At 49.0% G+C, this 27,952-nt stretch overlaps 3 protein-coding genes and 1 pseudogene across 20 annotated transcripts in view; 2 read left to right on the top strand and 2 right to left on the bottom strand.

Moving 5' to 3' along the window:
• ZNF774 (zinc finger protein 774) overlaps positions 1 to 27,952 on the top strand; it is a 68,182-nt gene that overhangs the window by 5,958 nt on the left and 34,272 nt on the right. For all 3 annotated transcript variants that reach the window (XM_074317586.1, XM_074317585.1, XM_074317584.1), the window contains one exon: positions 242 to 315. The gene's annotated coding sequence lies outside the window, so the exon portion shown is untranslated. The remainder of the gene's footprint in view (positions 1 to 241; positions 316 to 27,952) is intronic.
• On the bottom strand, positions 3,511 to 5,450 carry LOC141568152 (uncharacterized; annotated as a pseudogene).
• LOC109439916 (uncharacterized) lies at positions 3,511 to 27,746 on the bottom strand. 16 transcript variants are annotated; one of them, XM_074317565.1, is made up of 8 exons: positions 27,416 to 27,743; positions 27,060 to 27,220; positions 20,951 to 21,127; positions 17,663 to 18,182; positions 11,315 to 12,592; positions 9,151 to 10,008; positions 6,997 to 7,854; positions 3,511 to 5,695 (listed from the first exon to the last, which is right to left on the bottom strand). In XM_074317565.1, the coding sequence occupies exons 4-8, from the start codon at positions 18,069 to 18,071 to the stop codon at positions 5,451 to 5,453; spliced, it is 3,648 nt and encodes a 1,215-aa protein (XP_074173666.1). In that variant the 5' UTR covers positions 18,072 to 18,182; positions 20,951 to 21,127; positions 27,060 to 27,220; positions 27,416 to 27,743; the 3' UTR covers positions 3,511 to 5,450. The 16 variants fall into 16 exon arrangements, 12 of the variants coding, with proteins under 12 accessions (XP_074173666.1, XP_074173667.1, XP_074173664.1 ...); XM_074317566.1 differs by lacking the exon at positions 27,060 to 27,220; XM_074317563.1 differs by lacking the exon at positions 27,416 to 27,743 and having other exon boundaries at positions 27,060 to 27,404.
• Positions 20,229 to 27,556, top strand: LOC141568289 (uncharacterized). Its single transcript, XM_074318069.1, is given in 5 exon segments — positions 20,229 to 20,249; positions 20,720 to 21,407; positions 21,410 to 23,281; positions 23,284 to 24,322; positions 27,301 to 27,556. Coding segments are annotated over 5 exon segments (3,876 nt in total).

Raw genomic sequence — 27,952 nt, 5'->3', positions numbered from 1 at the left:
TGAGAAGCTGTGGGTGCAGCAAACCCAGTACACTAGGCTGCTGCTGGACTCCCTGGTTAGGAGACAGGACCCCCATGGGGGATAAAGGGCCGGGAAGAATGGCCACTGGTCACGTGCAAGGAAGGACCAGTTACAGTTGTGGATCATCCTGATACTCACTAGGGAGGGAGAAGCCTCAAGTTCGTTGCTTGATACATCAGTTTTATTTTACGTTTTGTTTTCTTGTCAATTTGTTCCCCAGGTATTTCTCGTGGCTTTAATATTGCAGTGGATCAACTGACTTCAGGACTGGAGCGGTTAAGCAACAGGTGCTAGGTAAGTCACTTACCTCTTCCCTGAGCCCCCCTTCCTGGGCTGGGAAGTGGGGACACGGACCTCCGTCGTACAGCTGTCTAGATTGAGACGTGCACCTGAAGAGCTCAGCACAGAGCCTGTGCAGAGTTGCTGCTCCGTAAGTTGTGTTCTATGAGTTGTTGTGGTTTATTGAAAACTGTCAATGCAACCCAAAGGGAAGTAAAATTCCCTGAAAAAAATATAAGGAAGTCTCATAAGGACCTGCCTCAAATGGTGAAAATCTCTGATAAGAGTGAGGGTGTGTGATTTGTGTCACAAGTGTGGCTACACCCAGGTCTGTCCAGCTCCCAACACTCCATCCGCCACACCACAAACTTCAGAGCGCGATCCGGGGGGACAAAGTCTTGGCTGGGAGGGGAGCTGAGGGGGTATTTCTGGGGTGTTGCTGAGTTGTTTCTTGTGTGTTCCATTTGTAGCCATTCAATGAGTGGTATACTTCTGTTATATTTTAACAAAAAGGTTAAAACAAGGGGTAGTGTCTCAGGATATGGTTGTGTGAATACACTGGGATTAAAGGGTAGGATAAAGTCTCCCCCATTTCTGTTTATCTGGACGGAAGACAAATAGATTGTGTCTACAGGGTTGGCTATAGCAACGGTGCATGGTTTTTCACTAGCTTTTGATGATCTGTGACATTTCAAAAATATATATTGTTTCATTAGGATACTGGTTGGTTAGGTTTTTATAAATGTCTTCAGCTTTGTCTCCATTCATCGATAGAACTAGATCGCAACTTAGGTGAGAGGACGCTGAAGTTACAACTAACTTACATTTATTATTTTACCAAAGGAAAGTGTAGGAAACCTAATCAATGTCCAGATCAGAATTGTGGGCTCCACCTGCCTCTTGCAATTTAGATGTAACTCCAGGAAGAGATCTCCGTTGGCAAAAATTGACTGAGTTCCTATCACATCCCAGGCCCTGAGGCACGTGCTGGAGACCGAGTCTGGGACCTCAGAATGAGTGTGAACATGCAAAGTAGAAGTGGGAGAATCATGTAGGGAGTAAGTCCATGCAACGCGTCACAGGCACGGAAGTTGGAGAGGGTAGGGTCGGGCCTGCCAGAATAGTGCAGGGAAGGCCTCATGGAGGAGGTGGTACCCAGGCTGAGTCTTCAAAAGATGTACATGTGTGTCCCCCGCAGACAGGGAGGCCCAGCATTCCAGAAAATGGAGCAGAGTGAGCACAAGGACGAGGGAAGGCCCAGTGAGCCAACTTCAGGGGGAGTTGCCAGGGGCATAGAGGTGTGGTGACAAAGTTCCACAGAGGCCCCAAGGAAGGCCTCGTCTGCGCTGCAGGAGCGTGGTCTTCTGTGGGTGATGGGGAGCCCCGGGGGGGTTTCAGCTGGGTACCCACAAGCTCGTTCTGTGCAGTACGAGAACGCTCGCACTGACCACTACAGGGAAGACGAAATCACAGGAGGCAGGGCGGAGCGAGCCTGGGGCGCCAGTCGGGCGCTGCACTTGTCAGCAGGGGTTTGAATGACGCGGAGGGTTTGGGGCTGGGAGAGGTTAAGTAGGGAGGCAGGGTTTGCAGGGCATGCTTCTGATGGCTCTGGGGGACACCGGGAGGTAGGAGGCCTGGAGGACTCCCAGTGTGGGGTTGGGTGTGGCCGGGTAGACGGCTGTGCTCCTCACAGAGAGAAAATACGGGAGGCAGGAGGAAGCCCGGGGGAGGGCCAGACCAGAAATCAGGAGAGGACCTCGCTGATGGAACAAGGTCCTGATTGGCCCTGGAGGGAGATGCAGGCTGAGTGCGGGGAGAGACAGAGAACTCACACTGACACACCTCTAGGCTGAGCCTGGGGGTGAGAAGGGAGGGGGAGAAACACAGAGACGGTTATCCGTATGGGGGGGGCGGGCTGCTGAGGGAGGCCACACCGGACAGGTTCAAGGTTCTCAGAGCAGGTGAGCTCAGCCTGGGAGCTGGCAGGGGTCTGAGGAGAATGGCCAGAGGGTGCAAGGTGGCCATTGTGGGGGCTGGGAGAGATGTGACCGAAATCACGGGAGAGACTGACTGAGGTGGACCTGGGGGCCAAACTGAGGGTGAAACAATTGTGGTGTTTTTGTTTTTTGCTTTTTACCATTTATTGTAGGCATTTAATTGTCCCAAGGCTGTTCCTATGAACTTAGAAACAAATTGGTGACTAAAACTCAGTCCCTAAATGCATGTACATCTAAGCCTTTGTTAGCGACACGGGGATAATTGAGTTGCAAACAGAGATATGGCAGAAGTGATCTGCTGAGAGTACTGGGGCTTCTGGATGTTTTTTAGGGGAAGGAGGCCCTGCTTTTCCATCTAACACAGAGACACGTGAAGGCCACTGTACACTGACCCCTCCTTGGCCCTGCAGGCCGTCTCCAGGGGGAAGCAGGGCAGGCAGCGATGGGCTGTTAACCCTCCTAGAGCCACAGTCTGTCATTTCCCCACCTGAGTCCAGCCTGATTCTGCAATTCCAGCTAATCTTGTTTCCATTTTTCCAGGATATTTTGTGTTTTTACCAGAGAGTGAGGAGTTAAAAAGGAAAGTTAGAAAGTTTCAAAAAAGCTTAATATCAACGCTTTTCTCAAGCTGAGACTTAGAGATCCGGTATCTTCTATTACCCAAATTTCAGAACTTAATGTCACCTGGGATATCATCCTCGTCATTCTCTCTTATGCATCTTCCCAGGCAGACAGGAATCTTTCTTCCAGTAAAAGGATGGGTGATGGGACTTGCTGTTCACAAGCTCCCTCTCGTATCCAGCACAGTGATGGCATTAACCGTGGGGATATCACAGCCTCCGTGCTTTGGTTTAAGAGCTGTTACTGCCTCAGCGAGAACCTCCTCCTCGTGCCTAATTCACTTGATTCTGCATAGAGATGACTGCAATGGCCTCCTCGGGATACCAGCTGGCTCCTTAGCCAGAGCTGCCGCTCCAACTCTTGTTTGTCAGACTGGTTGTAGGGTTGGCAGTGGACATTGGAAAGGTGTGTGCACTGCTCAAGCACACACCTTTCTAGGTTCACCCAAAAGTGTGTTCTTTGAAGCCACTGATTTTTACTCCCTGAAGGCCTTGGCCCACTTTCAGCCCAGGGCAGGAGGTGTGTGGGGAAGTGAAGTGTGGGTTTGCTAACGACAGTCAAGTTCAGGTTTCTAACACACATTAAAAGAGACTCAGGAAAAGAATGGGCCTCTACTTTATTAGGCAACGTTGAGCATCCATCCTGTAAGAACCAAGGCCCATTCTGAGTGCCGGCCCCATGCATAGGAGGCGGCGGTTTCACATTTCCCAGAGAATCCTTATCTACTGTCCTCTCCTAACAAACCCCTTCACCAGCTCTCATGCCTGTCTTTACAGTTGGAAGGTTCAAGGACCTAAGAACAAAGCCCTGGTAGCACCCTAAAATCAAGGGCAACCTCTGTAGCACAACTCCTCTGGTTCAAGCCCAGATCTCTCCAGAGGACAGATGACGTCCTCATAACCAACACTTCCTTAAGAATAACATTCTTTGTATATGAAAGCTATCAGACAGACTTCTAGCTCTGCATGTATAGAATCCACATAAGAACGAGGAAATGACAAATGTGTAGTGATAGTTATGGGGTATCACTGTCTGTGTGTCTGTGGGGTAAAGACACGAGCCCACCCTTCAAAGTGCAGGATGGCTTTCCCACGATGAGACAGAAGCTACTGTCCACCAGGCATGGCTAGACAGCTGAGGGTCTCCGCCTTTACTTCACACTCAAAACACAAAGCCCCACAAGTACATCCCCTGGCAGCAGGCTTACCACAGGACAGGAGCAGAGACAAAAGCACACGTGTAAATCTCCGCAGTGTACTCCTTTCCTGGTGGGGCCTGTCCACCTCTTATCAGAGCAAAGGCTACTGAGACACTGGTTCCAAGACATACTCCCTCGTGTTTTGGTGTTTTTGACACTTTCCAGAGAGAAACCTTTTAGACTTGACCTTCATGTGATGACTCAGGATTGGAGAAGGTCCTCCACCTGGACCTGAAATCAAAGCCCAGAACACAGCCCGGGAAAGCCGTTTCTGACATGGGCAGGGGGCCTGGAACACAGCTTGGGGTGAAGGCACCTTAACTTTAGCCCCACAAAGTGGCAGCTTCACAGATTTCTGGTATTTCTCTGAGGACTCAGCTGGCTGTGCGCCATGCTGTCTTCTGTTCCACAAGGAGAAACACTCCCCCTGTTCTACGAAAGAGGAAACTGAGGTAAAGGGGGTCAGGAGAAAGGGAGCCAATCAAGCCATGAAATGAAACAGAAAAAGACCCAACTTTCCAGCCTTCCGTTCCTGTGCTCTGTTCTGGGAGTTTGATTCCGACCACTAACATGATGGGATCCTAGAATGAGGAGCAGGGGTGAGATTCTGGCAAAAATCCCAAAAGACCATTCAAAAGAATGGCTCGTCTAATGAGAAGTCCCTACTTGGGGGCAGTGTGACAGGTTCCTCTCCTGGGCCAGTCTCCTCACTTTCCCTCTTTGCCACATCAACTAAGTTTCTCTTTCATGTGAGTTCTCTGATGTGTAATAAAATTGGAGATGTTGCTGAAGCCTTTGCCACACTCGGGGCACTTGTAGGGCTTCTCCCCTGTGTGGATCCTCTGGTGTCTGATCAGGTTAGAGTTGTCACTAAAGCTTTTGCCACATTCTTTACATTTGTAGGGCCTTTCTCCGGTGTGGATTCCCTGATGAGTATTAAGCTTGGACCGGCTGCCAAAGCTCTTGCCACTCTGGGCATGAGTACGTTTCTCTCCTGTGTGGGTTTGCTGGTGAGCAATGAGACTGGGACTCCTGCTGAAACTCTTGCCACACTCGGCACACTGAAAGGGTTTCTCGCCCGTGTGGATCCTCTGGTGGGTTATGAGGTTTGCGCTCTGGCTAAAGCTTTTCCCACAATCCCTGCATTTATAAGGTTTCTACCCGGTGTGAGTCGTTTGATGTCTGCTAAAGCTTGAACCATCACTAAAGCTTTTTCCACATTTGTCGCATTTGTAGTATTTCTCTCCCGTGTGGGTCCGCTCTTGCGTGATGAGGTGGGATTTCCGGCTCAAAGTTTTCCCGCACTGGGGACATTCATAGGGTTTCTCACCCAGTTAGGTGCCCTGAAGGCCTTTGAGCTGTCCAGCTTCTCTGCCCTGGGATGGCACCTTCCTGTGTTCCTCTCCGGGGGAATTTCCCTGGGGACCCCTGGAACCACAGTCTCTCTCAAAGTCACTTTCCCAGTCAGACTGCTGAACACCTTCCCGTTTGGGCATTTCTGAGAAGATCTCATGTGACTCCACGTCCTCAAATATGTCTTGATTAGAGTTCTCCCCATTTTCACTCTGGATCTCAAAATCTGAAATAAGAAAAACGTACAATTTATACTCAATTCCCTATAGTGATGAGAAAAGGAAGCCCAAGGGGAAATGTTTAAAAATTCAACTTGTAGTGAAAATAAAGAGGTAAAGAATCCTTAAGGCTTTTTAAAACCAGGCTGATTTCCTTCTAACTGGGTATCTAGTTACCAGGCCTCAAACTTTGTGTTCATCACCCAGAATGTCTAAGTCAAAGCTGAGTTTTGTCTTTACTTATTTCTCCACTGGGAGTTGAGGGCAGGTTGGAATTTGAAAATCTTAATGGATGGAAAGTAGCAGAGTGCGCACTGACCCCTACGGCTCCCCACAGTGCCTGATGCTTAGTAGGTGCTCAATTAAATTTGATAAATGAATAAATGAGTTTTTAGTTGGTATCAGGAATTTCCCTAAAGCTGTAACTTGAGATGCAGGGATCTATTTCTGTGTAACATATGAAGTAGGGATCCAATTTTAGTTTTTCCAAAATGGTGAGACCACTGTCCAAATGCCACTCGCTCACCGGTTCATGAATTGCCGTAGGACCCTTCCCTTATGGGTCAGTAGACAAAAGCTGCAGTTGTAGCTCGGTTTAAACCAGTGGTTCTTGTATTATCCATCCCTGGACACACACTCTCGACTCGTGTGCACAGCACATTCCCGTGGCTGTTCATGGGATGTCCCCCTGCCTGGAGGCCTCCTCTTTCCCATTCTAGAAAGCGTATCAGAATGAGTGCGAGGAAAACTAATGTCAGTCTGCAGATAAACCTGAATTTACTGTAATTTATTTATACCAATGCACCTGGTCACTAACTGTGGTGCTTTAGTGTGGGGTACGCTCAAAATTCTTCCAAAGCCCCTCCCACCTGATTGTGACATGCTGCTGTGTCTCAACACCGTGCTCAGAGACACTGGTCTAAAATACAGAAGCGATTCCGTACAGCTTATATCCTAGTCGGGCTCTTCCCATTGAGCGCTGTCCTGAAAAGCCTGGTGGGAATCTGATCGTACTGAGTGACCTGGGACATTGTTCCACATGAACTCTGGCTGCGTGAAAGACTAACTGCTGATAAAAACAGCAGTGAGCTCTGTTATCAGTTTAGATGAATGACTGCCAAACATCATACCATTATAGTGTTATGCCTCTCTAATAAGAGTTCTGCATGATATACGTTTCAAATACTTAAGTGAATTCCAAGTGATTTCGTTTTGAAGCTGAGAATCGTACCTTTGAAAAGACATACACTTTTACAACCTGCCAACACTCTCCACTCCCCTTCTTGTTAAGAAAGAGGAATGTACTCGCCACATTTGTAGGGCTTCTCCCCCGTGTGGATCCTCTGGTGCTTGATGAGGCTGGAGCTCCAGCTGAAGTTCTCCCCGCACGTGAGGCACTCGTAAGGCTTCTCGCCCATGTGCCTCCCCTGGTGTGCAATCAGGCTGGAGCTCTGGCTGAAGCTCTTCCCACACTCCCCGCACTTGTAGGGCTTCTCCAGCAAGTGGGTCCTGCGGTGCCTGGCCAGATTGGAGCTTTGGCTGAAGCTTTTCCCACACTTGCCACACTGATAGGGCTTCTCTCCTGTGTGACTTCTGTGGTGGGTGATGAGGACTGAGCTGTGACTGAACCTCTGCCCACAGTCGGGACATTTGTACGGTTTCTCCCCTGTGTGGATCCTCTGGTGTCCAATCAGGTTAGAGTTGTAACTAAAGCTTTTGCCACATTCTTTACATTTGTAGGGCTTTTCTCCGGTGTGGATTCCCTGATGAGTATTAAGGTTGGACCGGTTGCCAAAGCTCTTGCCACACTCTGGGCATGAGTACGGTTTCTCTCCTGTGTGGGTCCGCTCGTGAATGATGAGGTGGGATTTCTGGCTGAAAGTTTTCCCGCACTGGGGACATTCATAGGGTTTCTCACCCAGGTGGGTGCCCTGAAGGCCTATGAGCTGTCCAGCTTCTCTGCCCTGGGATGGCACCTTCCTGTGTTCCTCTCCGGGGGTATTTCCCTGGGGACCCCTGGAACCACAGTCTCTATCAAAGTCACTTTCCCAGTCAGACTGCTGAACACCTTCCCGTTTGGGCATTTCTGAGAATATCTCATTTGACTCCACGTCCTTAAATATGTCTTGATTAGAGTTCTCCCCATTTTCTCTCTGGATCTCAAAATCTGAAATAAGAAAAACGTACAATTTATACTCAATTCCCTATAGTGATGAGAAAAGGAAGCCCAAGGGGAAATGTTTAAAAATTCAACTTGTAGTGAAAATAAAGACGCTAAAGAATCCTTAACGCTTTTAAAAACCAGGCTGATTTCCTTCTAACTGGGTATCTAGTTACCAGGCCTCAAACTTTGTGTTCATCACCCAGAATGTCTAAGTCAAAGCTGAGTTTTGTCTTTACTTATTTCTCCACTGGGAGATGAGGGCAGGTTGGAATTTGAAAATCTTAATGGATGGAAAGTAGCAGAGTGCGCACTGACCCCTACGGGTCCCCACAGTGCCTGATGCTTAGGAGGTGCTCAATTAAATTTGATAAATGAATGAGTTTTTAGTTGGTATCAGGAATTTCCCTAAAGCTGTAACTTGAGATGCAGGGATCTATTTCTGTGTAACATATGAAGTAGGGATCCAATTTTAGTTTTTCCAAAATGGTGAGACCACTGTCCAAATGCCACTCGCTCACCGGTTCATGAATTGCCGTAGGACCCTTCCCTTATGGGTCAGTAGACAGAAGCTGCAGTTGTAGCTCGGTTTAAACCAGTGGTTCTTGTATTTTCCATCCCTGGACACACACTCTCGACTCGTGTGCACAGCACATTCCCGTGGCTGTTCACGGGATGTCCCCCTGCCTGGCTAGAGGCCTCCTCTTTCCCATTCTAGAAAGCATATCAGAACGAGTGCGAGGAAAACTAATGTCAGTCTGCAGATAAACCTGAATTTACTGTAATTTATTTATACCAATGCACCTGGTCACTAACTGTGGTGCTTTAGTGTGGGGTACGCTCAAAATTCTTCCAAAGCCCCTCCCACCTGATTGTGACATACTGCTGTGTCTCAACACCGTGCTCAGAGACACTGGTCTAAAATACAGGAGAAATTCTGTACAGCTTACGTCCTAGTCGGGCTCTTCCCATTGAGCGCTGTCCTGAAAAGCCTGGTGGGAATCTGTTCGTACCTGAGTGACTGGGGACATTGTTCCACATGAACTCTGGCTGCGTGAAAGACTAACTGCTGATAAAACAGCAGTGAGCTCTGTTATCAGTTTAGATGAATGACTGCCAATCATCATACCATAATGTTATACCTCTCTAAGAGTCCTGCATGATATACGTTTCAAATACTTAAGTGAATTCCAAGTGATTTTGTTTTGAAGCTGAGAATTGTACCTTTGAAAAGACATACACTTTTACAACCTGCCAACACTCTCCACTCCCCTTCTTGTTAAGAAAGAGGAATGTACTCGCCACATTTGTAGGGCTTCTCCCCCGTGTGGATCCTCTGGTGCTTGATGAGGCTGGAGCTCCAGCTGAATCTCTCCCCACACGTGAGGCACTCGTAAGGCTTCTCGCCCGTGTGCCTGCCCTGGTGTGCAATCAGTTTGGAGCTCTGGCTGAAGCTCTTCCCACACTCCCCGCACTTGTAGGGCTTCTCCGGCAAGTGGGTTATGCGGTGCCTGACCAGACTGGATCTTTGGCTGAAGCTTTTCCCACATTCGCCACACTGATAGGGCTTCTCTCCTGTGTGAGTTCTCCGGTGGGTGATGAGGGCTGAGCTCTGACTGAACCTCTGCCCACAGTCGGGACATTTGTACGGTTTCTCCCGTGTGTGGATCCTCTGGTGGGTTATGAGGTTTGCGCTCTGGCTAAAGCTTATCCCACAATCCCTGCATTTATAAGGTTTCTCCCCGGTGTGAGTCGTTTGATGTTTACTAAAGCTTGAACCATCACTAAAGCTTTTTCCACATTCGTCGCATTTGTAGTATTTCTCTCCTGTGTGGGTCCGCTCGTGAATAATGAGGTGGGATTTCCGGCTGAAAGTTTTCCCGCACTGGGGACATTCATAGGGTTTCTCACCCAGGTAGGTGCCCTGAAGGCCTTTGAGCTGTTCAGCTTCTCTGCCCTGGGATGGCACCTTCCTGTGTTCCTCTCCGGGGGTATTTCCCTGGGGACCCCTGGAACCACAGTCTCTCTCAAAGTCACTTTCCCAGTCAGACTGCTGAACACCTTCCCGTTTGGGCATTTCTGAGAAGATCTCATGTGACTCCACGTCCTCAAATATGTCTTGATTAGAGTTCTCCCCATTTTCACTCTGGATCTCAAAATCTGAAATAAGAAAAACGTACAATTTATACTCAATTCCCTATAGTGATGAGAAAAGGAAGCCCAAGGGGAAATGTTTAAAAATTCAACTTGTAGTGAAAATAAAGAGGTAAAGAATCCTTAAGGCTTTTTAAAACCAGGCTGATTTCCTTCTAACTGGGTATCTAGTTACCAGGCCTCAAACTTTGTGTTCATCACCCAGAATGTCTAAGTCAAAGCTGAGTTTTGTCTTTACTTATTTCTCCACTGGGAGATGAGGGCAAGTTGGAATTTGAAAATCTTAATGGATGGAAAGTAGCAGAGTGCGCACTGACCCCTACGGCTCCCCACAGTGCCTGATGCTTAGTAGGTGCTCAATTAAATTTGATAAATGAATAAATGAGTTTTTACTTGGTATCAGGAATTTCCGTAAAGCTGTAACTTGAGATGCAGGGATCTATTTCTGTGTAACTTATGAAGTAGGGATCCAATTTTAGATTTTCCAAAATGGTGAGACCACTGTCCAAATGCCACTCGCTCACCAGTTCATGAATTGCCGTAGGACCCTTCCCTTATGGGTCAGTAGACAGAAGCTGCAGTTGTAGCTCGGTTTAAACCAGTGGTTCTTGTATTTTCCATCCCTGGACACACACTCTCGACTCGTGTGCACAGCACATTCCCGTGGCTGTTCACGGGATGTCCCCCTGCCTGGCTAGAGGCCTCCTCTTTCCCATTCTAGAAAGCATATCAGAACGAGTGCAAGGAAAACTAATGTCAGTCTGCAGATAAACCTGAATTTACTGTAATTTATTTATACCAATGAACCTGGTCACTAACTGTGGTGCTTTAGTGTGGGGTAGGCTCAAAATTCTTCCAAAGCCCCTCCCACCTGATTGTGACATACTGCTGTGTCTCAACACCGTGCTCAGAGACACTGGTCTAAAATACAGAAGCGATTCCGTACAGCTTACGTCCTAGTCGGGCTCTTCCCATTGAGCGCTGTCCTGAAAAGCCTGGTGGGAATCTGATCGTACCTGAGTGACCTGGGACATTGTTCCACATGAACTCTGGCTGCGTGAAAGACTAACTGCTGATAAAAACAGCAGTGAGCTCTGTTATCAGTTTAGATGAATGACTGCCAAACATCATACCATTATAGTGTTATGCCTCTCTAATAAGAGTTCTGCATGATATACGTTTCAAATACTTAAGTGAATTCCAAGTGATTTCGTTTTGAAGCTGAGAATCGTACCTTTGAAAAGACATACACTTTTACAACCTGCCAACACTCTCCACTCCCCTTCTTGTTAAGAAAGAGGAATGTACTCGCCACATTTGTAGGGCTTCTCCCCCGTGTGGATCCTCTGGTGCTTGATGAGGCTGGAGCTCCAGCTGAAGCTATCCCCGCACGTGAGGCACTCGTAAGGCTTCTCGCCCGTGTGCCTCCCCTGGTGTGCAATCAGTTTGGAGCTCTGGCTGAAGCTCTTCCCACACTCCCCGCACTTGTAGGGCTTCTCCGGCAAGTGGGTTATGCGGTGCCTGACCAGACTGGAGCTGTGGCTGAAGCTTTTCCCACACTCGCCACACTGATAGGGCTTCTCTCCTGTGTGAGTTCTCTGGTGGGTGATGAGGGCTGAGCTGTGACTGAACCTCTGCCCACAGTCGGAACATTTGTACGGTTTCTCTCCTGTGTGGATCCTCTGGTGTGTGATCAGTCTAGAGTTGCAACTAAAGCTTTTGCCACATTCTTTACATTCGTAGGGCCTTTCTCCGGTGTGGATTCCCTGATGAATATTAAGGCTGGACCGGTTGCCAAAGCTCTTGCCACACTCTGGGCATGAGTACGGTTTCTCTCCTGTGTGGATCCTCTGGTGTCTGATCAGGCTGGAGTTGTAACTAAAGCTTTCGCCACATTCTTTACATTTGTAGGGCCTTTCTCCGGTGTGGATTCCCTGATGAGTATTAAGGCTGGACCGGCTGCCATAGCTCTTGCCACACTCTGGGCATGAGTAAGGTTTCTCTCCCGTGTGGGTTCGCTGGTGAGCAATGAGACTGGGACTCCTGCTGAAACTCTTGCCACACTCGGCACACTGAAAGGGTTTCTCGCTCGTGTGGATCCTCTTGTGGGTTATGAGGTTTCCGCTCTGGCTAAAGCTTTTCCCACAATCCCTGCATTTATAAGGTTTCTCCCTGGTGTGGGTCGTTTGATGTCTACTAAAGCTTGAACCATCACTAAAGCCTTTTCCACATTTGTCGCATTTGTAGTATTTCTCTCCCGTGTGGGTCCGCTCGTGAGTGATGAGGTGGGATTTCTGGCTGAAAGTTTTCCCGCACTGGGGACATTCATAGGGTTTCTCACCCAGGTGGGTGCCCTGAAGGCCTATGAGCTGTCCAGCTTCACTGCCCTGGGATGGAACCTTCCTGTGTTCCTCTCCGGGGGTATTTCCCTGGGGACCCCTGGAACCACAGTCTCTCTCAAAGTCACTTTCCCAGTCAGACTGCTGAACACCTTCCCGTTTGGGCATTTCTGAGAAGATCTCATGTAACTCCACGTCCTCAAATATGTCTTGATTAGAGTTCTCCCCATTTTCACTCTGGATCTCAAAATCTGAAATAAGAAAAACGTACAATTTATACTCAATTCCCTATAGTGATGAGAAAAGGAAGCCCAAGGGGAAATGTTTAAAAATTCAACTTGTAGTGAAAATAAAGAGGCTAAAGAATCCTTAAGGCTTTTAAAACCAGGCTGATTTCCTTCTAACTGGGTATCTAGTTACCAGGCCTCAAACTTTGTGTTCATCACCCAGAATGTCTAAGTCAAAGCTGAGTTTTGTCTTTTCTTATTTCTCCACTGGGAAATGAGGGCAGGTTGGAATTTGAAAATCTTAACAGATGGAAAGTAGCAGAGTGCGCACTGACTTCTACGGCTCCCCACAGTGCCTGATGCTTAGTAGGTGCTCAATTAAATTTGATAAATGAATAAATGAGTTTTTACTTGGTATCAGGAATTTCCGTAAAGCTGTAACTTGAGATGCAGGGATCTATTTCTGTGTAACTTATGAAGTAGGGATCCAATTTTAGATTTTCCAAAATGGTGAGACCACTGTCCAAATGCCACTCGCTCACCAGTTCATGAATTGCCGTAGGACCCTTCCCTTATGGGTCAGTAGACAGAAGCTGCAGTTGTAGCTCGGTTTAAACCAGTGGTTCTTGTATTTTCCATCCCTGGACACACACTCTCGACTCGTGTGCACAGCACATTCCCGTGGCTGTTCACGGGATGTCCCCCTGCCTGGCTAGAGGCCTCCTCTTTCCCATTCTAGAAAGCATATCAGAACGAGTGCGAGGAAAACTAATGTCAGTCTGCAGATAAACCTGAATTTACTGTAATTTATTTATACCAATGAACCTGGTCACTAACTGTGGTGCTTTAGTGTGGGGTAGGCTCAAAATTCTTCCAAAGCCCCTCCCACCTGATTGTGACATACTGCTGTGTCTCAACACCGTGCTCAGAGACACTGGTCTAAAATACAGAAGCGATTCCGTACAGCTTACGTCCTAGTCGGGCTCTTCCCATTGAGCGCTGTCCTGAAAAGCCTGGTGGGAATCTGATCGTACCTGAGTGACCTGGGACATTGTTCCACATGAACTCTGGCTGCGTGAAAGACTAACTGCTGATAAAAACAGCAGTGAGCTCTGTTATCAGTTTAGATGAATGACTGCCAAACATCATACCATTATAGTGTTATGCCTCTCTAATAAGAGTTCTGCATGATATACGTTTCAAATACTTAAGTGAATTCCAAGTGATTTTGTTTAGAAGCTGAGAATCGTACCTTTGAAAAGACATACACTTTTACAACCTGCCAACACTCTCCACTCCCCTTCTTGTTCAGAAAGAGGAATGTACTTGTTCATTTGTTGTCATTGAGGGAGCATTTTGCAGGGGCAGCAAGCTCAAAACAGGGGCCTGTGCCTACAGAAAACAGGTGACGCTGGAGGGGCCTGACGAGGTCAGCTGCGACTGTTCGGCTCACCTGGCAGACAAGAGCAGGTTTGAAGTTGACAGTCTCCATTTCTCTATAATATAGAAGAGGAAAGAAAGAAAAAGAAAAAAAAGGCAGGTTCTTTGCCTTCTGGAGTTGTATAGGTTCCTAAAAGAAATAAGACAAGTACCCATAGAAATAGAAAACAAGATAAAATATGATAAAAAGCCAAAGAGAAGCCAAAATATGATAAAACGCCAGATGGAAGACTCCTAGCAGAGGAGATGGGTGCTGGGGCCAGGGAGGAAGGACCGGAAGGAAGGACAGCTTGACGCAGTGGGTCTCCACGGGTGTGCACTCAAAGGACAACCAGGACACTACCACACAGGGAGGGACAAAGCCATTCCGAGTCAAAACTCAGGAGCACAGGTGAATGCTAGAAAGTACAGGTATGTTCAAGAAACAGCAAGATCAGGTCTGAATGGAGCAGAGGCTTCGGCCAGGGGACTGAAGAGGACCGACTGTAGGGCCATCTGAGCCAGGTCGCACAGGGCCACGGGCTCCAAACAGAACAAGGAGGTCACACTGGGGAACTCACAGGACTTGTAAGCAGGAGAGTGCCCGATCACTCCGGCAGGAGTGGAGCAGCTGCAGTGAAGGGGGAAAGGCTGAAAGCAGGTTCCCTTTGGAGGCTGCTGCAAGATTCAGGTGAAATACCGAGAGCATGACATTTAGGAGATGAAAGTGTCACTGGGAAACACCCAGAGGAGCTTCCCCCTTAACCTATTCAGAGAGGTCCAGTCCTAATCGGAATAAGATACTTTCACTGTGAGCATCAGAGGTGCCTGCTTGTCAAATAGTAAACCAGTGTGCTGGGCAAACGTGTCCAAAGGTCCAGAGCTGGACGCACAGACTAGGTCAAGTGGTCTTATCTGCTAAGTACATGTTTGAGAAAGGATGACGATAACTGCAGAGGTTTCCCTGAATAATCACGAGTCATGTCAGGAGCATTTGTAAAACAAACACCAACAAAGATGATCTGAGAGGCAGAAGTCGTAGGACTGAAACCGAGTCATGGAGAGTCCCAGGAGAAATGAAGCCACGAGGCCCTGCAGCAAGCCGGGGGGGCAGGCTGCTGCAGTGGGCGCCTGATCTCCCGAGACACCTGCTGAGCTCTGGCCCTCTGCTCTGGGACTTCCCCACCAAACAACAAGCCCAGACAGAGGCCTCTCCTTAGCCCACAGCCCTCAGCTGCTCAGGCCTCTCCGCAGTGTCCGACAGAAGAGCCGCACGTTTGTTCCAAGCTTGTCCCATCCATCAGGAGGCAGGTAAACCAAGTGTTTAAATAGGATGAGAGGTTTCTGTATTTTTTTAAATAAGAAGAGCAAAATTCAAAGTTCTTTTTCAAGGCCAAAGAAAACCGGGTACTTTGCTTTAGAGAAAACCTAGGATCTCCCAAACACACGTGGAAGGAAACAGACTAGGGTATGAATCCAGCTGTGTGACCTCGGGTCAGGGCTGGTCTTGCTGCACTTCATGTCCTCACCCAGGAAAGGCCAGGCCCACCCACCTCACAGGACTGTCAGAGGGACACGCATGGTGTCCAGGGCAGGGCTGGGCTCACAGCAGGTCCTCGGGCGGTCCCGTTCCCCAAAGGACGGCTTTGCTCACATCTCCCAGGTCCCTGCAGGTCATCACCACCTCTGCCCTTTTCTTTCCATCCTTCTTTCCCAGCCTTCGGAATCCTCCAGATTAGATGCCTCTGAATTGGCCACCTTTGCCCCAGTCCTCGCCTGCATCCCCTTTCCCACGGCCCGCTGGGAACCGTCACTACGCGTCGCGGATGAGTGACACGCTTCTGAACGTGGCCCACATCCTCAGACCATGAGTTCCAACCTTGGCCTGGTTCAGCCACGTGCTAGCTGCACGATCTTAAGGGAGTCGCTTCACTTCTCTCGCTTATCTCCCAATGTGGTGAAGCGGTAACAATCTCACCGTCTTCCAAAGTGGTTAAGTGTCCTCAAGTTTTGCATATTAGGTGCTAGGCAGACACACTGCCTGGCCCACAGAAAGGGATCGGTAAATGCTAGCTATTGTTAACTGAGTTCTAGCTATTGTTAACTGAGTTCTTTCTCACGTATGTCCAATCTCCTCCCCTTCCCCTGCTGTTCTCACCTTGGCCCAACCCCCATCATTGCACATCCGATGTCTAAGCCGCTTCCTGGCGGCTCTCCTGCCTCCAGCCTCTCCCTACTCTAATCAAACCTACATCCTGTTGCCAAGCTGGGCTTCCTCCCATGGCCTCGGGCCCTAGTTCAAGAACCTGCTGAGGCCAATGACAGTCCAAGCCTCCTCCCACCCTTTCCCCAAAGTCTGCTTCCTACCACTTCCTAAAATCACACTTTCCACCCCCATCAGCCAGCCTTTCTTGCTGTCACCTGAACGAAGCCACACTGGTCCACCCTTCAGAGCCTCCGCTTAGCACAGCTTCTCTTAGATGCCACCCCCTCCACCTGCCCTGCACCTTACGCAACTCTACCCCAGCTTGCAAGTCCTGCTCAAGTTCCATGTCCCCTGTGAAGCCTTCTCTGACTTCTCCCCTGCAGTTCTCGTCTGCACACAGGCAGCCATTTCCCATGGGTCCTGAAACAGTCCTAGGGGCACTGGCAGATCGGAAGTAAATATTTTGTCATCAAGGGAGTCCCATTTACAAATGAAGAGCAGTTGGAGGCAGAGTAGTTCAGTGGTGGGCCAGGGTCCCACAGCGTGTTCATAACCCAGGAGACAAACATATTAACCATTGCAAAGAATTCAAGTTTGTAATTCCCCTTTTAAGAGCCCAGCATGACTTTACACCACAGAAAGACCCAGTTATTGGTTGGTTCACTCTGTAAGAGACCGTTAGTTAGCATGAGAACTGCTACTTTAAGGTCAGGGTTAACAGCCCTTAGCTTAAAAGAATCTAATTGTAAATTCCAGGATGTGGGCAGTTGCAGCACAGAGACCAGAAGCCCTGTAGCTTATCTTATACTCTTTGAAGCTATGTAGGTCCTATAGTTTATCTTGTACTCCCTAAGACTAGGGAAAATTACTGAGTGCCTTTAGAACGCTATAAAAACCCTTAGCTTTAAGGGTTTGGGGTCCTTGTTAAAACCCGCTGCGTCGGGCAGAGACTGGGACCCCAGCTGGCTGGAAATAAGCCTCGCTGTGTGACTTGCATTATCGTGTGTGTCCTCTGTCTGTCTGAGGGGTGGACGATTCCAGGACTTAACAACTCATCATTCATCTTGGTTTCATAAAAATAATCACTTTTTAAAAACAGTATTTGGTTTTTCTAACTGCCAGAACTTCAAATATCTGGACGTTTATTGCACAACCAAGTGAAGGTGCCAAGAGGTGATTTATAGGGTCCTCAGCCCCTCCCCGCAACCTCCATAAGCTTCCCCATTACTCTCATTAAACACAGAAGTAAAAATCATGCTTACCATGCAAACATAGCTCCAAGAATACTCCTCTAAGCCCCTCGTATACTGAAATTCTGGAACTGTCACTGCACACAAGGGCATTTAAAAAGGTGACAGTGTGCTGACTGCCAGCAGACCGTGTAGAGAGATGGGACCGTCCCCAGCTCTATCCTGGATCCCACCTCGGAAGGTGCCCCCACCCTCTCCCTGTGAGGTTCAGCATCTCACCACTGTCCCCAAGCGTCTGGGTCAAGCCTTCCACCAGGGCCACTGCTTCCTCACTGCTTCCAGGCCGATGCTCTTGCAGCCAGGCCTGAATCTCCCTGGGCAGCATGGTCAACATCTGCTCCTTGGTGTGAACTTCCGGCCTCAGCCAGCGCCGACACAGCTCGCGAAGGCGGCCGAGTGTGCCCTGCGGCCCTCTGGCCACCTCCTCACGGGGGCTGCCCTTACCGGCACTCTGGGGAAAGGGCTCAGACTCAGGGCCATCCTCCTGCAGCACAGCTTCCCGTACCCAAGAGTCGACCTCTAGGATCGTGGTGGTGACCTCCTCCTCCTCCTCCTGTTTATCGTCCTCTTGAGGCACCTGGACCAAGGGGCTCAGGGGAGTGGTTACTCTCGGCACCTCAGCAGCCATCACCCACGTCCTTGGGGCAATCACTCAGGCTTGTAGGCTTTCTCGTCAGTCTTCTCCAGCCAGGCTCTCTGAGAAGACACTTCCCTCCTTAAATTTCAACAAGTAGCCCAGCTGAGAAATGAGAAAGAGAACCAGAATCAGTATGTAAACCGTCCCAAAACAATCTTAACTCACTGCAGCCCGGGTGAGGCCACCAAGTGATTCTTACATCCGCAGATCAACACAAGTTTCCTGTCTCTCTTAAAGGAAAATGGCTTATTCCTTAAAACCCATCTCTGTCTATGGCAAGAGAAGAAGGAGCACAAACACAAAATATACAGCATTTTTCTTTCCAAGAGACCAAAGCCTGAGTATTGGAAATTCAAAGCCCTTGCAAGAACCCAGGACTGAGTGATCCTGCCGTAAGTCAGAGACTTTCTGCAGCAGAGTGAGTGACCTTGACTGAACAAACAACTCAGTCACTCAACCTCACTGACCACACCTAATAAGTAGACATAATAACACCCGTCCTTCTTATCCTACGGACCCATGTTAAGAATTAGCAATAGATCAGATGTCAAGACACTTTGAGCCTCACTGGAAGGAAGGCTATATCTCAACTGCATTAAAGTATGAAGTTTTAAAATTTGCTACTCTTCAATCCAGCCTTGGCCACTCTGGAATTTATCTTTAAAAATAACCATCTTTACAAAGAGAAATGTATTTGCAAGGACACACAACCATAGCATTCTTTCTAATTGAAAAAAAAAGAAAGGACACATTAAAAGTCCAAAAGTCCAGCACTTAATAAATGATGACATATCCATACAGTAAAGTATGTTAAAAGCTATGCTGATGTAATAATGACTACCTTTGAGGGTGGGTATTGACTGAGAAGTGGCTCAGAGGAGCCTTTGGGGTGCTGGAAATGTTCTATATCTTGACAGTGATTGCTTTATGAAATTTAAGAAATGTGCACGCTGCTGTATTTTAAAATATTTTTAAATTATGCTGTCAAAGATTGTTAATCATTAATGATTTAAGATAATCCTCATATGAAAATTATGGTGTAAGAGACTGTTAACAGTTAGGCCTGTTGCTTTACGGTTAAGATAGGGTTAACAGCCCTGGCGGCCCTGGGCTCAAGGACTGTTACTTTAAAGTCAGAGTAAGATTAACAGCCTAACAGCCTTGAGCTTAAAACATCCTAATGGGCTAATTGTTAGTTTTAAGATGTGGACATAGAGACCAGGTGTTTTATCTCCTGCTATAGAAGCTTTTGAAGCGTATCTATTGTAAACTCTTTGAAGCATAGCACAATCTGCACTCCCTAAGACTTTAGAAATCACAGAATGTCTTAGTTATGTGAGAATTGACGTCCATACTGTGCTCCCTAAGACTTTAGTCATTACTAAGCTCCTAGAACTGCTATAAAAACCCTTAGCTTTGTAGGCTAGGGGTCCTTTGTTAAAACCCGCTGCGTTGGGCAGAGACGGGGACCCCAGCTAGCTGGAAATAAACCTCGCTGTGTGACTTGCATTGTCGTGTGTGTCTCTGTCTTTCTGAGGGGTGAAAGATTCCCGGACTTAACATTTGGGGGCTCGTCCAGGATTCCCCCACTCTCAGAGAAACAGACAACTCCCGATACCGAGGTTTATAGAGGGAACCGCGGTATGAGTTTTGGCCACCTCTGACCGGAGGAAGACTGAAACAGGGCTCCCCGGTCTTAATCAGGGAGGGCTGAAACAAGTCCTCGGCCAGAGGCTGAAACAGGTCTCTGCTTGGTCTGGTCTGTGCTTGGTCTGGTTTTTTTGAGAATTCTCACGGGAAGGAAGGAGCGGGTTACGACCCAGGAGGCTCCAACTCTGGAAGTTGTGGGAGACGTCCCTGACGAGAAGGCACAACGACGTCTGCAGTGGACGCCGTTCGGACGGGCCCGGGGTCAGGATCCTGAGTATGGTGTGATTGAAACGGCGCCTGTGGATGTAGTGTGGTTGACCGGCCAGTGGGTGTTGAAAAGTCCTGTGCGAAGTTGTGTATTTTCCGGCATTGTGTTTTCGGTCCTTTCTTTTGTCTTTTCCTGGTTTCTCTTTACAACCATTATGGGACAGGCTCAAGTAACACCTAAGACTCTGTTCCTGAACCATTTTCCTGACATCCGTGCCAAAGCTCGTGATTATGGCGTGGAAGTCAAAAAAGGTAAGTTTAATACCTTCTGCTCTGCAGAGTGGCCTACTTTTAATGTGGGCTGCCCACCCCCAGGGGACTTTTTCTCTAGACATCATTAAGAAGGTCCGAGAGATTGTTAATCGACACCACCCGGACCAATATCCCTATATTCTGGTATGGCAAGTCTTAGTGGAGAGTCCTCCCTCCTGGCTTAAACCCATTGTCCCCGATAAGCCGGAAGATCCTCCCAAGGTCCTGACTTTTCAGAACCCTCCTGCCAGCCGGCGGGGCCCACGGCTAGCCCGAAACCCCCGGAGAAGCCGGCCCAAAAACCCATCCCACAGGAAGGGTCAAGCATATATCCCTCTTTGATAGATCTAAATCTTGAAGAGAACCCCCCCCCTTACGCGCCGGCGCCACTCCAGCCTGAGGCCGCTGCCGCTTCCCAGCTTCCTCATTCAACCGCTCCCTCTACCCCGGCTCCCCCGCCCTAATCCAAGGACCCACCGGTGAGGGGATTGAGGTCCCGTAGACACCGGGAAGAAACTCCAGAGGAGGAGCCCTCCTCCTCCACCTCCGTGGGGGTGCCAATTCTCCCGGTGCGAGCCCTAGAAGGGACTGGCCCAGGTGGGGAGCGTGCATACCAGTATTGGCCCTTTTCAAGCAGCGATCTGTACAACTGGAAAGCCCAAAACCCTTCTTTTTCTGAGGACCCGAAAGGTTTAACTGACCTGTTTGAGTCTGTCATGCACACACGCAGTCCCACTTGGGATGATTGCCAGCAGCTTCTTAAGACTTTATTCACCACCGAAGAGCGTGAGAGGATCCTCACCGAGGCCAGAAAGAATGTCCCCGGCGACAATGGACGGCCAACGACTCTACCGAACCTGATCGATGAGCGCTTTCCCCTGAACAGACCAGATTGGGATTATGGGGACTCAGAAGGTAGGGAGCGTCTCCGAGTTTACCGCCAGACTCTTATGGCAGGTCTCCGAGCGGCGGCACGCTGCCCCACCAATCTGGCCAAGGTAAAAGCTATAATGCAAGGGGAAAATAAAAGCCCGGCCGTGTTTCTGGAGCGCCTCTATGATGCTTATAGGCAGTACATCCCATTGGATCCCCTAGCAGAGGAGAACCAGTCGGCTGTAATTATGTCCTTTATAAACCAGGCCGCCCCAGATATAAAAAAAATTATAAACAGGAGGGACTAGGAGAGATGTCTATTCGGGATTTGATGAAAGTAGCGGAAAGAGTCTTCAACACTCGAGAGACTCCCGAAGAAAGGGAAGATAGAATTAGGAAAGAAACTCAGGAATTACAGGAACGAATCAGGAAGGAGGACAGAGAACATCAGAGTAGGGAGAATAGGAGGCAGCAGAGGGAGATGGCCAAGATCTTGTTGGCAGGTGTACAAGGTACAGTCAGGGAAAAACCAAATCTGGCTGGACCAGCCCGACCGTGGAGGCCGCGCCCCCAACTGGATAGGAGACAATATGGCTACTGTAGAGAGTATGGACATTGGAAGAGGGAGTGCCCCAAGCGCCAAGGCCAGACCGGGCAAGACGCAAGAGTTCTGCTGGCAGGGATGGACAGTGATTAGAGGGGACGGGACTCGGATCCCCTCCCCGAGTCTTGGGTAACTGCATATGTGGAGGGGAAGCCAGTAGGATTCATGGTAGATACAGGAGCTCAGTACTCAGTTTTGAACAAGCATACAGAGCCCTTGTCTCAGAAAACCAGTTTGGTGCAGGGGGCAACTGGGTCTAAGGCTTATCGGTGGACCAGTAAGCGCCAAGTGGACTTAGGCCGCCACCAAGTTACCCACTCCTTCCTGGTTATCCCTGAATGCCCGGCCCCCTTATTGGGGCGCGATCTCCTGACTAAGGTCAAAGCCCAAATCCATTTTGAGTCGGATGGCATCAAGGTATTAGATGGCCAAGGACAGCCCCTCCATATTTTAACCCTGTCTCTTGCGGATGAACATCTCCTGTTTGCCCTGCAAGACAGACCCTCCAACCTTCCCCCTTCTGGATGGCCCCATGAGATGAACTGTTGGGTTAAAATGTACCCTCAGGCATGGGCAGAAATAGTGGGTATAGGTCGAGTGGTCCGCCAAGCACCAGTAGTAGTTGAACTTAAAGCCTCGGCTCAGCCTGTCCGGATCCGCCAGTACCCCGTGTCCTCTGAAGCACGAAAAGGGAATGCCCCATACATTAACTGTCTCCTGGAAGCTGGAATACTAAAACCTTGCCATTCTGCTTGGAACACCCCACTTCTCCCCATTAAGAAGCCAGGGGGGAACGATTATAGGCCAGTCCAGGACTTGAGGGAAGTGAATAAGAGGGTTGAAGACATCCACCCCACGGTCCCTAACCCATATACCTTACTAAGTCATTTACCCCCTTCACATATTTGGTATTCTACCTTAGACCTAAAGGATGCATTTTTTAGCATAGCCCTGGCACCTAGCAGCCAACACATTTTTGCCTTCGAATGGCATGATGCCAATTCGGGAACCCCCGGGCAGCTGACCTGGACTAGACTACCACAAGGCTTCAAGAACTCTCCAACTCTGTTTAATGAAGCCCTAAATCAGGATTTGGAATCATTTCGCCAGAGCCATACTTCAGTTACGCTCCTGCAGTATGTAGATGACTTCCTCCTGGCGGCCCCCTCCGAAGCCGAATGCTGACAGGCCACTGGAGACCTCCTCCAAAAGCTGGGGCAGCTAGGCTATTGGGCCAGTGCAAAGAAGGCCCAAATATGCAAGCAAACAGTCATCTATCTGGGATATAAGCTGCAAGAAGGAACTAGGTGGCTGACAGAGGCCATTAAAGAAAATATTCTTAGACTTCCAGTCCTGACCTCAGCCCGAGAGGTCCGTGAGTTTTTAGGGACGACAGGCTACTGCCGGCTGTGGATTCTGGGGTATGCTGAAATAGCGAAGCCTCTGTATGATGCAACCAAGGACAAGGTCCCTTGGGCCTGGAGGGCAGACCAACAGAAGGCATATGAGACACTCAAGGTCGCCCTCTTAAGAGCCCCGGCCCTAGCATTGCCAGACCCCTGAAGCCCTTCACTCTTTTCGTTGATGAGAGAAAGGGAATAGCGAAAGGGGTACTGATGCAGCGCCTGGGGCCTTGGAAACGTCTGGTTGCCTATTTATCTAAGAAGTTAGATCCAGTTGCAGCAGGATGGCCCCCATGCTTAAGGATTATCGCGGAGGTAGCCCTAATGGTGAAGGATGCAGATAAACTCACTTTCGGGCAGCATCTGAAGGTGGTGACCCCCCATGCCATAGAGGGGGTCCTGAAATGTCCCCCTGGTAAGTGGATGACCAATGCCCGCCTAACCCATTACCAAGGACTCTTGCTAGACGCACCCCGGATTGTCTTCGCTGAACCCACCACTTTGAATCCAGCCACCCTGCTGCCGACCCCGGATCTGGAGGCTCCTCTGCATGATTGCCAAGAGATCATGGCAGAAATCACCCAAGTGCGCCCCGACCTCCAGGACGCCGCTTTACCTAACAGTGAGTTGATATGGTACACTGATGGAAGCAGCTTCATTATAGATGGTGTGCGTAGGGCGGGCGCAGCGGTGGTAGAGCAAGGTGGAAACATTATTTGGAGTGCCTCGCTCTACCCGGGCACCTTAGCCCAGAAGGCCGAACTGATTGCCCTGGCGGAAGTGCTGGAACGGGCCAAAGGGAAGCGTGTGACTGTCTACACCGATAGCCTCTACGCGTTTAGCCCTATTCATGTGCATGGCGCCATCTACAGGGAGAGGGGCTTTGTTACAGCAGAAGGAAAAGTTTTGCACAATCTTCCTGAGATACAGAGACTGCTGATGACCGTGAAAATGCCCCGGGCAGTTGCAGTCATCCACGTCCCCGGGCACCAGACTGCACGGACTCCAGAAGCTGAAGGAAACAGGTGAGCAGATAAAGCTGCCAAGATAGTGGCAATGGCTACACCAGCATCAACTTTAGCCCTCAACCTGTCCAAACCCGTGCTCCCGCGCCTGCCACCGCGACCTGACTACACTCCGCAAGACCTACACTGGATCCAGAGCTACCACTGTCCAGAGTCTGATCAGCAAGGGTGGCATCGGGATACAGAAGGAAGATTGATACTGCCGGCACACCTAGGACTGCTTCTTCTTTCCAACATGCACCAAGCCACCCACTTGGGGAAAAAGAAGTTGCTGTCAATTCTCGAGTCCGCCCGCCTCCGGTTTCCCCGACAAGCAGCTCAAATCCAAAAGATCGTAGATCGGTGCATTGGGTGCCAGGCTATGAAACCCAGTGAAAAAGGACCCCAACATACAGGTACAAGGATACGGGGAAGGGTGCCAGGACGGAGTTGGGAAGTGGATTTCACTGAGGTAAAGCCGGGGAAGTTTGGGTATAAGTACTTACTAGTAATGGTTGACACATTTTCAGGCTGGGTGGAAGCCTTCTCCACGAAACGGGAAACTTCCCAAGTTGTTGCTAAAGTGTTATTAAAAAAAATTTTTCCCAGATATAGGGTCCCCGAAGTTTTAAGCTCCGATAATGGCCCAGCTTTCATCAGTAAAGTCCTACAAGGGCTAGCCCGAGCTATGGGGACCAATTGGAAGTTACATGTGAATATAATCCCCAGAGCTCAGGGCAGGTAGAGAGAATAAATCGGACTTTAAAAGAGACCTTATCCAAACTGGCCATCGAGACTGGCGGGAACTGGGTGACCCTCTTACCTTATGCCATTTTCCGGGTCCGGAACTCACCATATGTACATGGTCTGACACCTTTCGAAATTCTATATGGGGCACCACCCTCCATTATTTCCCAGACTCTCTCGGATCTGGACCCCAATGTGGCCCCAAGTTATCTGGCCAGTTTAAAAGCCCTGCAAGGGGTCCAGCATGAGATATGGCCTCTAGTGCGTTCCCTGTATGAAGTTAAGGATGCACCAAATCCGGAACATGGCATCGTTCCGGGAAATTGGGTATGGGTGAAGAGACACAGGTCCCGAACACTGGAGGAAAGATAAAAAGGTCCTTATGTGGTTATTCTGGTTACCCCCACTGCTTTGAAGGTTGACGGCATCGGGCCTTGGGTCCATCACTCTCACGTGCGCCGAGCCAACCAGCTGGAGCAGACACTAATGGATACTAATGGATGGTGGATATGTTTAGAGACTGGCCTCACCCCGTGCCTATCTACCTCGGTCTTCAATGCCTCCAATGAATTCTGTGTCCTGGTAACTGTGCTGCCCTGTGTTCTCTATCACCCTGAGGAGAGTATGTACTTACATTGGGATAGTGACACAAGTGTGAGAAGTAAAAGAGAGCCCATCACTGCACTAACCATTGCCACCCTGTTCAGTTTGGGAATAGCCAGAGCCGGGACCGGCATAGCTTCCCTAGCTACTCAACAATCAGGAATGACCTCCCTGAGAGCGGCCATAGATGAGAATATAGAAAGACTAGAAACCTCTATTAGTCATTTAGAGAAGTCGCTCACGTCCCTATCCGAAGTAGTACTCCAGAATAGAAGGGGACTTGATTTGTTGTTCCTCCAACAAAGTGGATTGTGTGTTGCGCTGGGGGAAGAATGCTGTTTTTATGCTGACCATACTTGGGTAGTAAAGAAATCTATGGCAAAAGTTAGAAAAGGGCTAGCCAAGAGAAAATGTAAAAAAAAAGCTCAAGAAAACTGGTTTAAAACTTGGTTTAATAGATCCCCCTGGTTCACCACTTTAGTATCAACCTTAGTAGGCCCAATTATATTACTTGTGCTTATTTTAACCTTTGGCCCTTGCATATTAAACAAGCTTATTAATTTTGTAAAAGATCGTGTTAATACTGTCCAGCTCATGGTCCTCAGACAACAATATGAAAGAGTGCCCGCCCCTGGAGACCTCAGCTGGCCCATAAATGAGCAAGATTCCTCATTATGAACAACAAACAGGGGGGAATGTAAGAGACTGTTATCAGTAAGGCCTGCCGCTTTACGGTAAAGATAGGGTTAACAGCCCTGGCAGCCCTGGGCTCAAAGAACTGTTACTTTAAAGTCAGAGTAAGATTAACAGCCTTGAGCTTAAAACAACCTAATGGCCTAATTGTTAGTTCCAGGATGTGGGCATAGAGACCAGATGTTTTATCTCCTGATATAGAAGCTTTTTGAAGCGTATCTATTGTAAACTCTTTGAAGCATAGCAATCTGCACTCCCTAAGACTTTAGAAATTACAGAATGTCTTAGTTATGTGAGAATTGAAGTCCATACTGTGCTCCCTAAGACTTTAGTCATTACTAAGCTCCTAGAACTGCTACAGAAACCCTTAGCTTTGTGGGCTAGGGGTCCTTTGTTAAAACCCGCTGCGTCGGGCAGAGACGGGGACCCCAGCTAGCTGGAAATAAACCTCGCTGTGTGCCTTGCATTGTCGTGTGTGTCTTCTGTCTGTCTGAGGGGCGAAAGATTCCCGGACTTAACAATGGATAAAAGCAAAGGCAGAAAGGCATTAAAATCACAGACACAGTATGACCCCAATTCCCCTTAAAAATGAACACATACATAAGGAAAAAAAGTGGATGGGGATTCTACAAGATGTTGAGAGCAGAGAAATTATAAATTATTTAGAGGATAAAAGTAATGAAAAATTATTTTAAAAATCATTACTATATCATAAAGAGTCCGATAACAAACCCCCCGCCACCCGCCAAAGAAAAACGGGGGAAAAAACGGGGAAGGAAAAACTTTATGAAAAGAACAAAATAGAAATGCTAGTAAGAAAACCGAAGCTCCCAATGTGTATTCACAATGACTGGAAGAAACAAGAGATTAACTGAACTCTTACTTGGGAACCCGGGAAATTTTCTTAGCAAGCTAATTCGCGGTGTGACCCGGGGCAAGGCACGCCCCCTCTGAGCTCAGTTTCCCCATCTGTAAAATGACGAGGTGCGCGGGATGTCGTCTCAATGGCAAGAGAAGTTAAGGTTGGATGTGCAAGGAGCCCCGCTGGAAGAAGAGTCCGGATGCGTTAGCTGAACGAACCAGCGCCTAAACCCTGACGACCGGGGCCCGCGGGCCGCGGACAGCGCCCCCGACGCCCCTCCCCCAGTAGGCTGCCGCACTGGCTCCAGGCCCGTTATTCCCGCGCCTCGGGCTACTCCCCTGGGTCGCATGGCTCCAGGCCTGTCTCTCCCGGCTCACCTCTTCGGAGACCAGATCCTGCTCCGGAGGCGGCTCCGCGTGCAAAAGTGCCCGGGACACCGCAGGCACCTACGGAGTCACTACTGCTCAGACCGTAGGGGTACCGAGATAGGCCCGCCCCCTGCCGCGCTCATTGGCTGACGAGCACGGCCCCTGGAAACTCTGCTTTCCTATTGACGCTTATAGCGACGGAGGGAGGGAGACTGGGTCGAAGGCATTGTGGGAGTTGTAGTCCGCCCAGACCACCCGTGCTGCGGGCCTGGGAGAGGAGTTTGTGGTTGATAGTGTTAAGTCCTAGAATCCTACCCACTCAGACAGACAGAAGACACACACGATAATGCAAGTCACACAGCGAGGTTTATTTCCAGCTAGCTGGGGTCCCCGTCTCTGCCCGACGCAGCGGGTTTTAACAAGGACCCCCAGCCCTTAAAGCCAAGGGTTTTTATAGCGTTTCTAAGGCACTCAGTAATTTTCCATAGTCTTAGAGAGTACAAGATGAACTACAATTCTCACATAACTAAGGCATTTAGTAACTTT

The sequence above is a fragment of the Rhinolophus sinicus genome, linkage group LG13 (assembly GCF_036562045.2).
Source record: "Rhinolophus sinicus isolate RSC01 linkage group LG13, ASM3656204v1, whole genome shotgun sequence".
Lineage (NCBI taxonomy): Eukaryota > Metazoa > Chordata > Mammalia > Chiroptera > Rhinolophidae > Rhinolophus > Rhinolophus sinicus.
The sequence above is the reverse complement of the archived record's forward strand: the minus strand, read 5'-3'. Positions and strand labels throughout refer to the sequence as shown.

Bases quoted from the DNA above. Each gene is read 5' to 3' on its own strand.
- LOC109439916 (XM_074317565.1), bottom strand. From the start codon at position 18,071: ATGGCTGCTGAGGTGCCGAGAGTAACCACTCCCCTGAGCCCCTTGGTC. The intron at 12,593-17,662 runs GTGAGATGCTGA...TTCTTATTTCAG, and splicing joins CCAGACGCTTGGGGACAGTG to ATTTTGAGATCCAGAGTGAA. The intron at 7,855-9,150 runs GCGAGTACATTC...TTCTTATTTCAG, and splicing joins GGAGAAGCCCTACAAATGTG to ATTTTGAGATCCAGAGAGAA.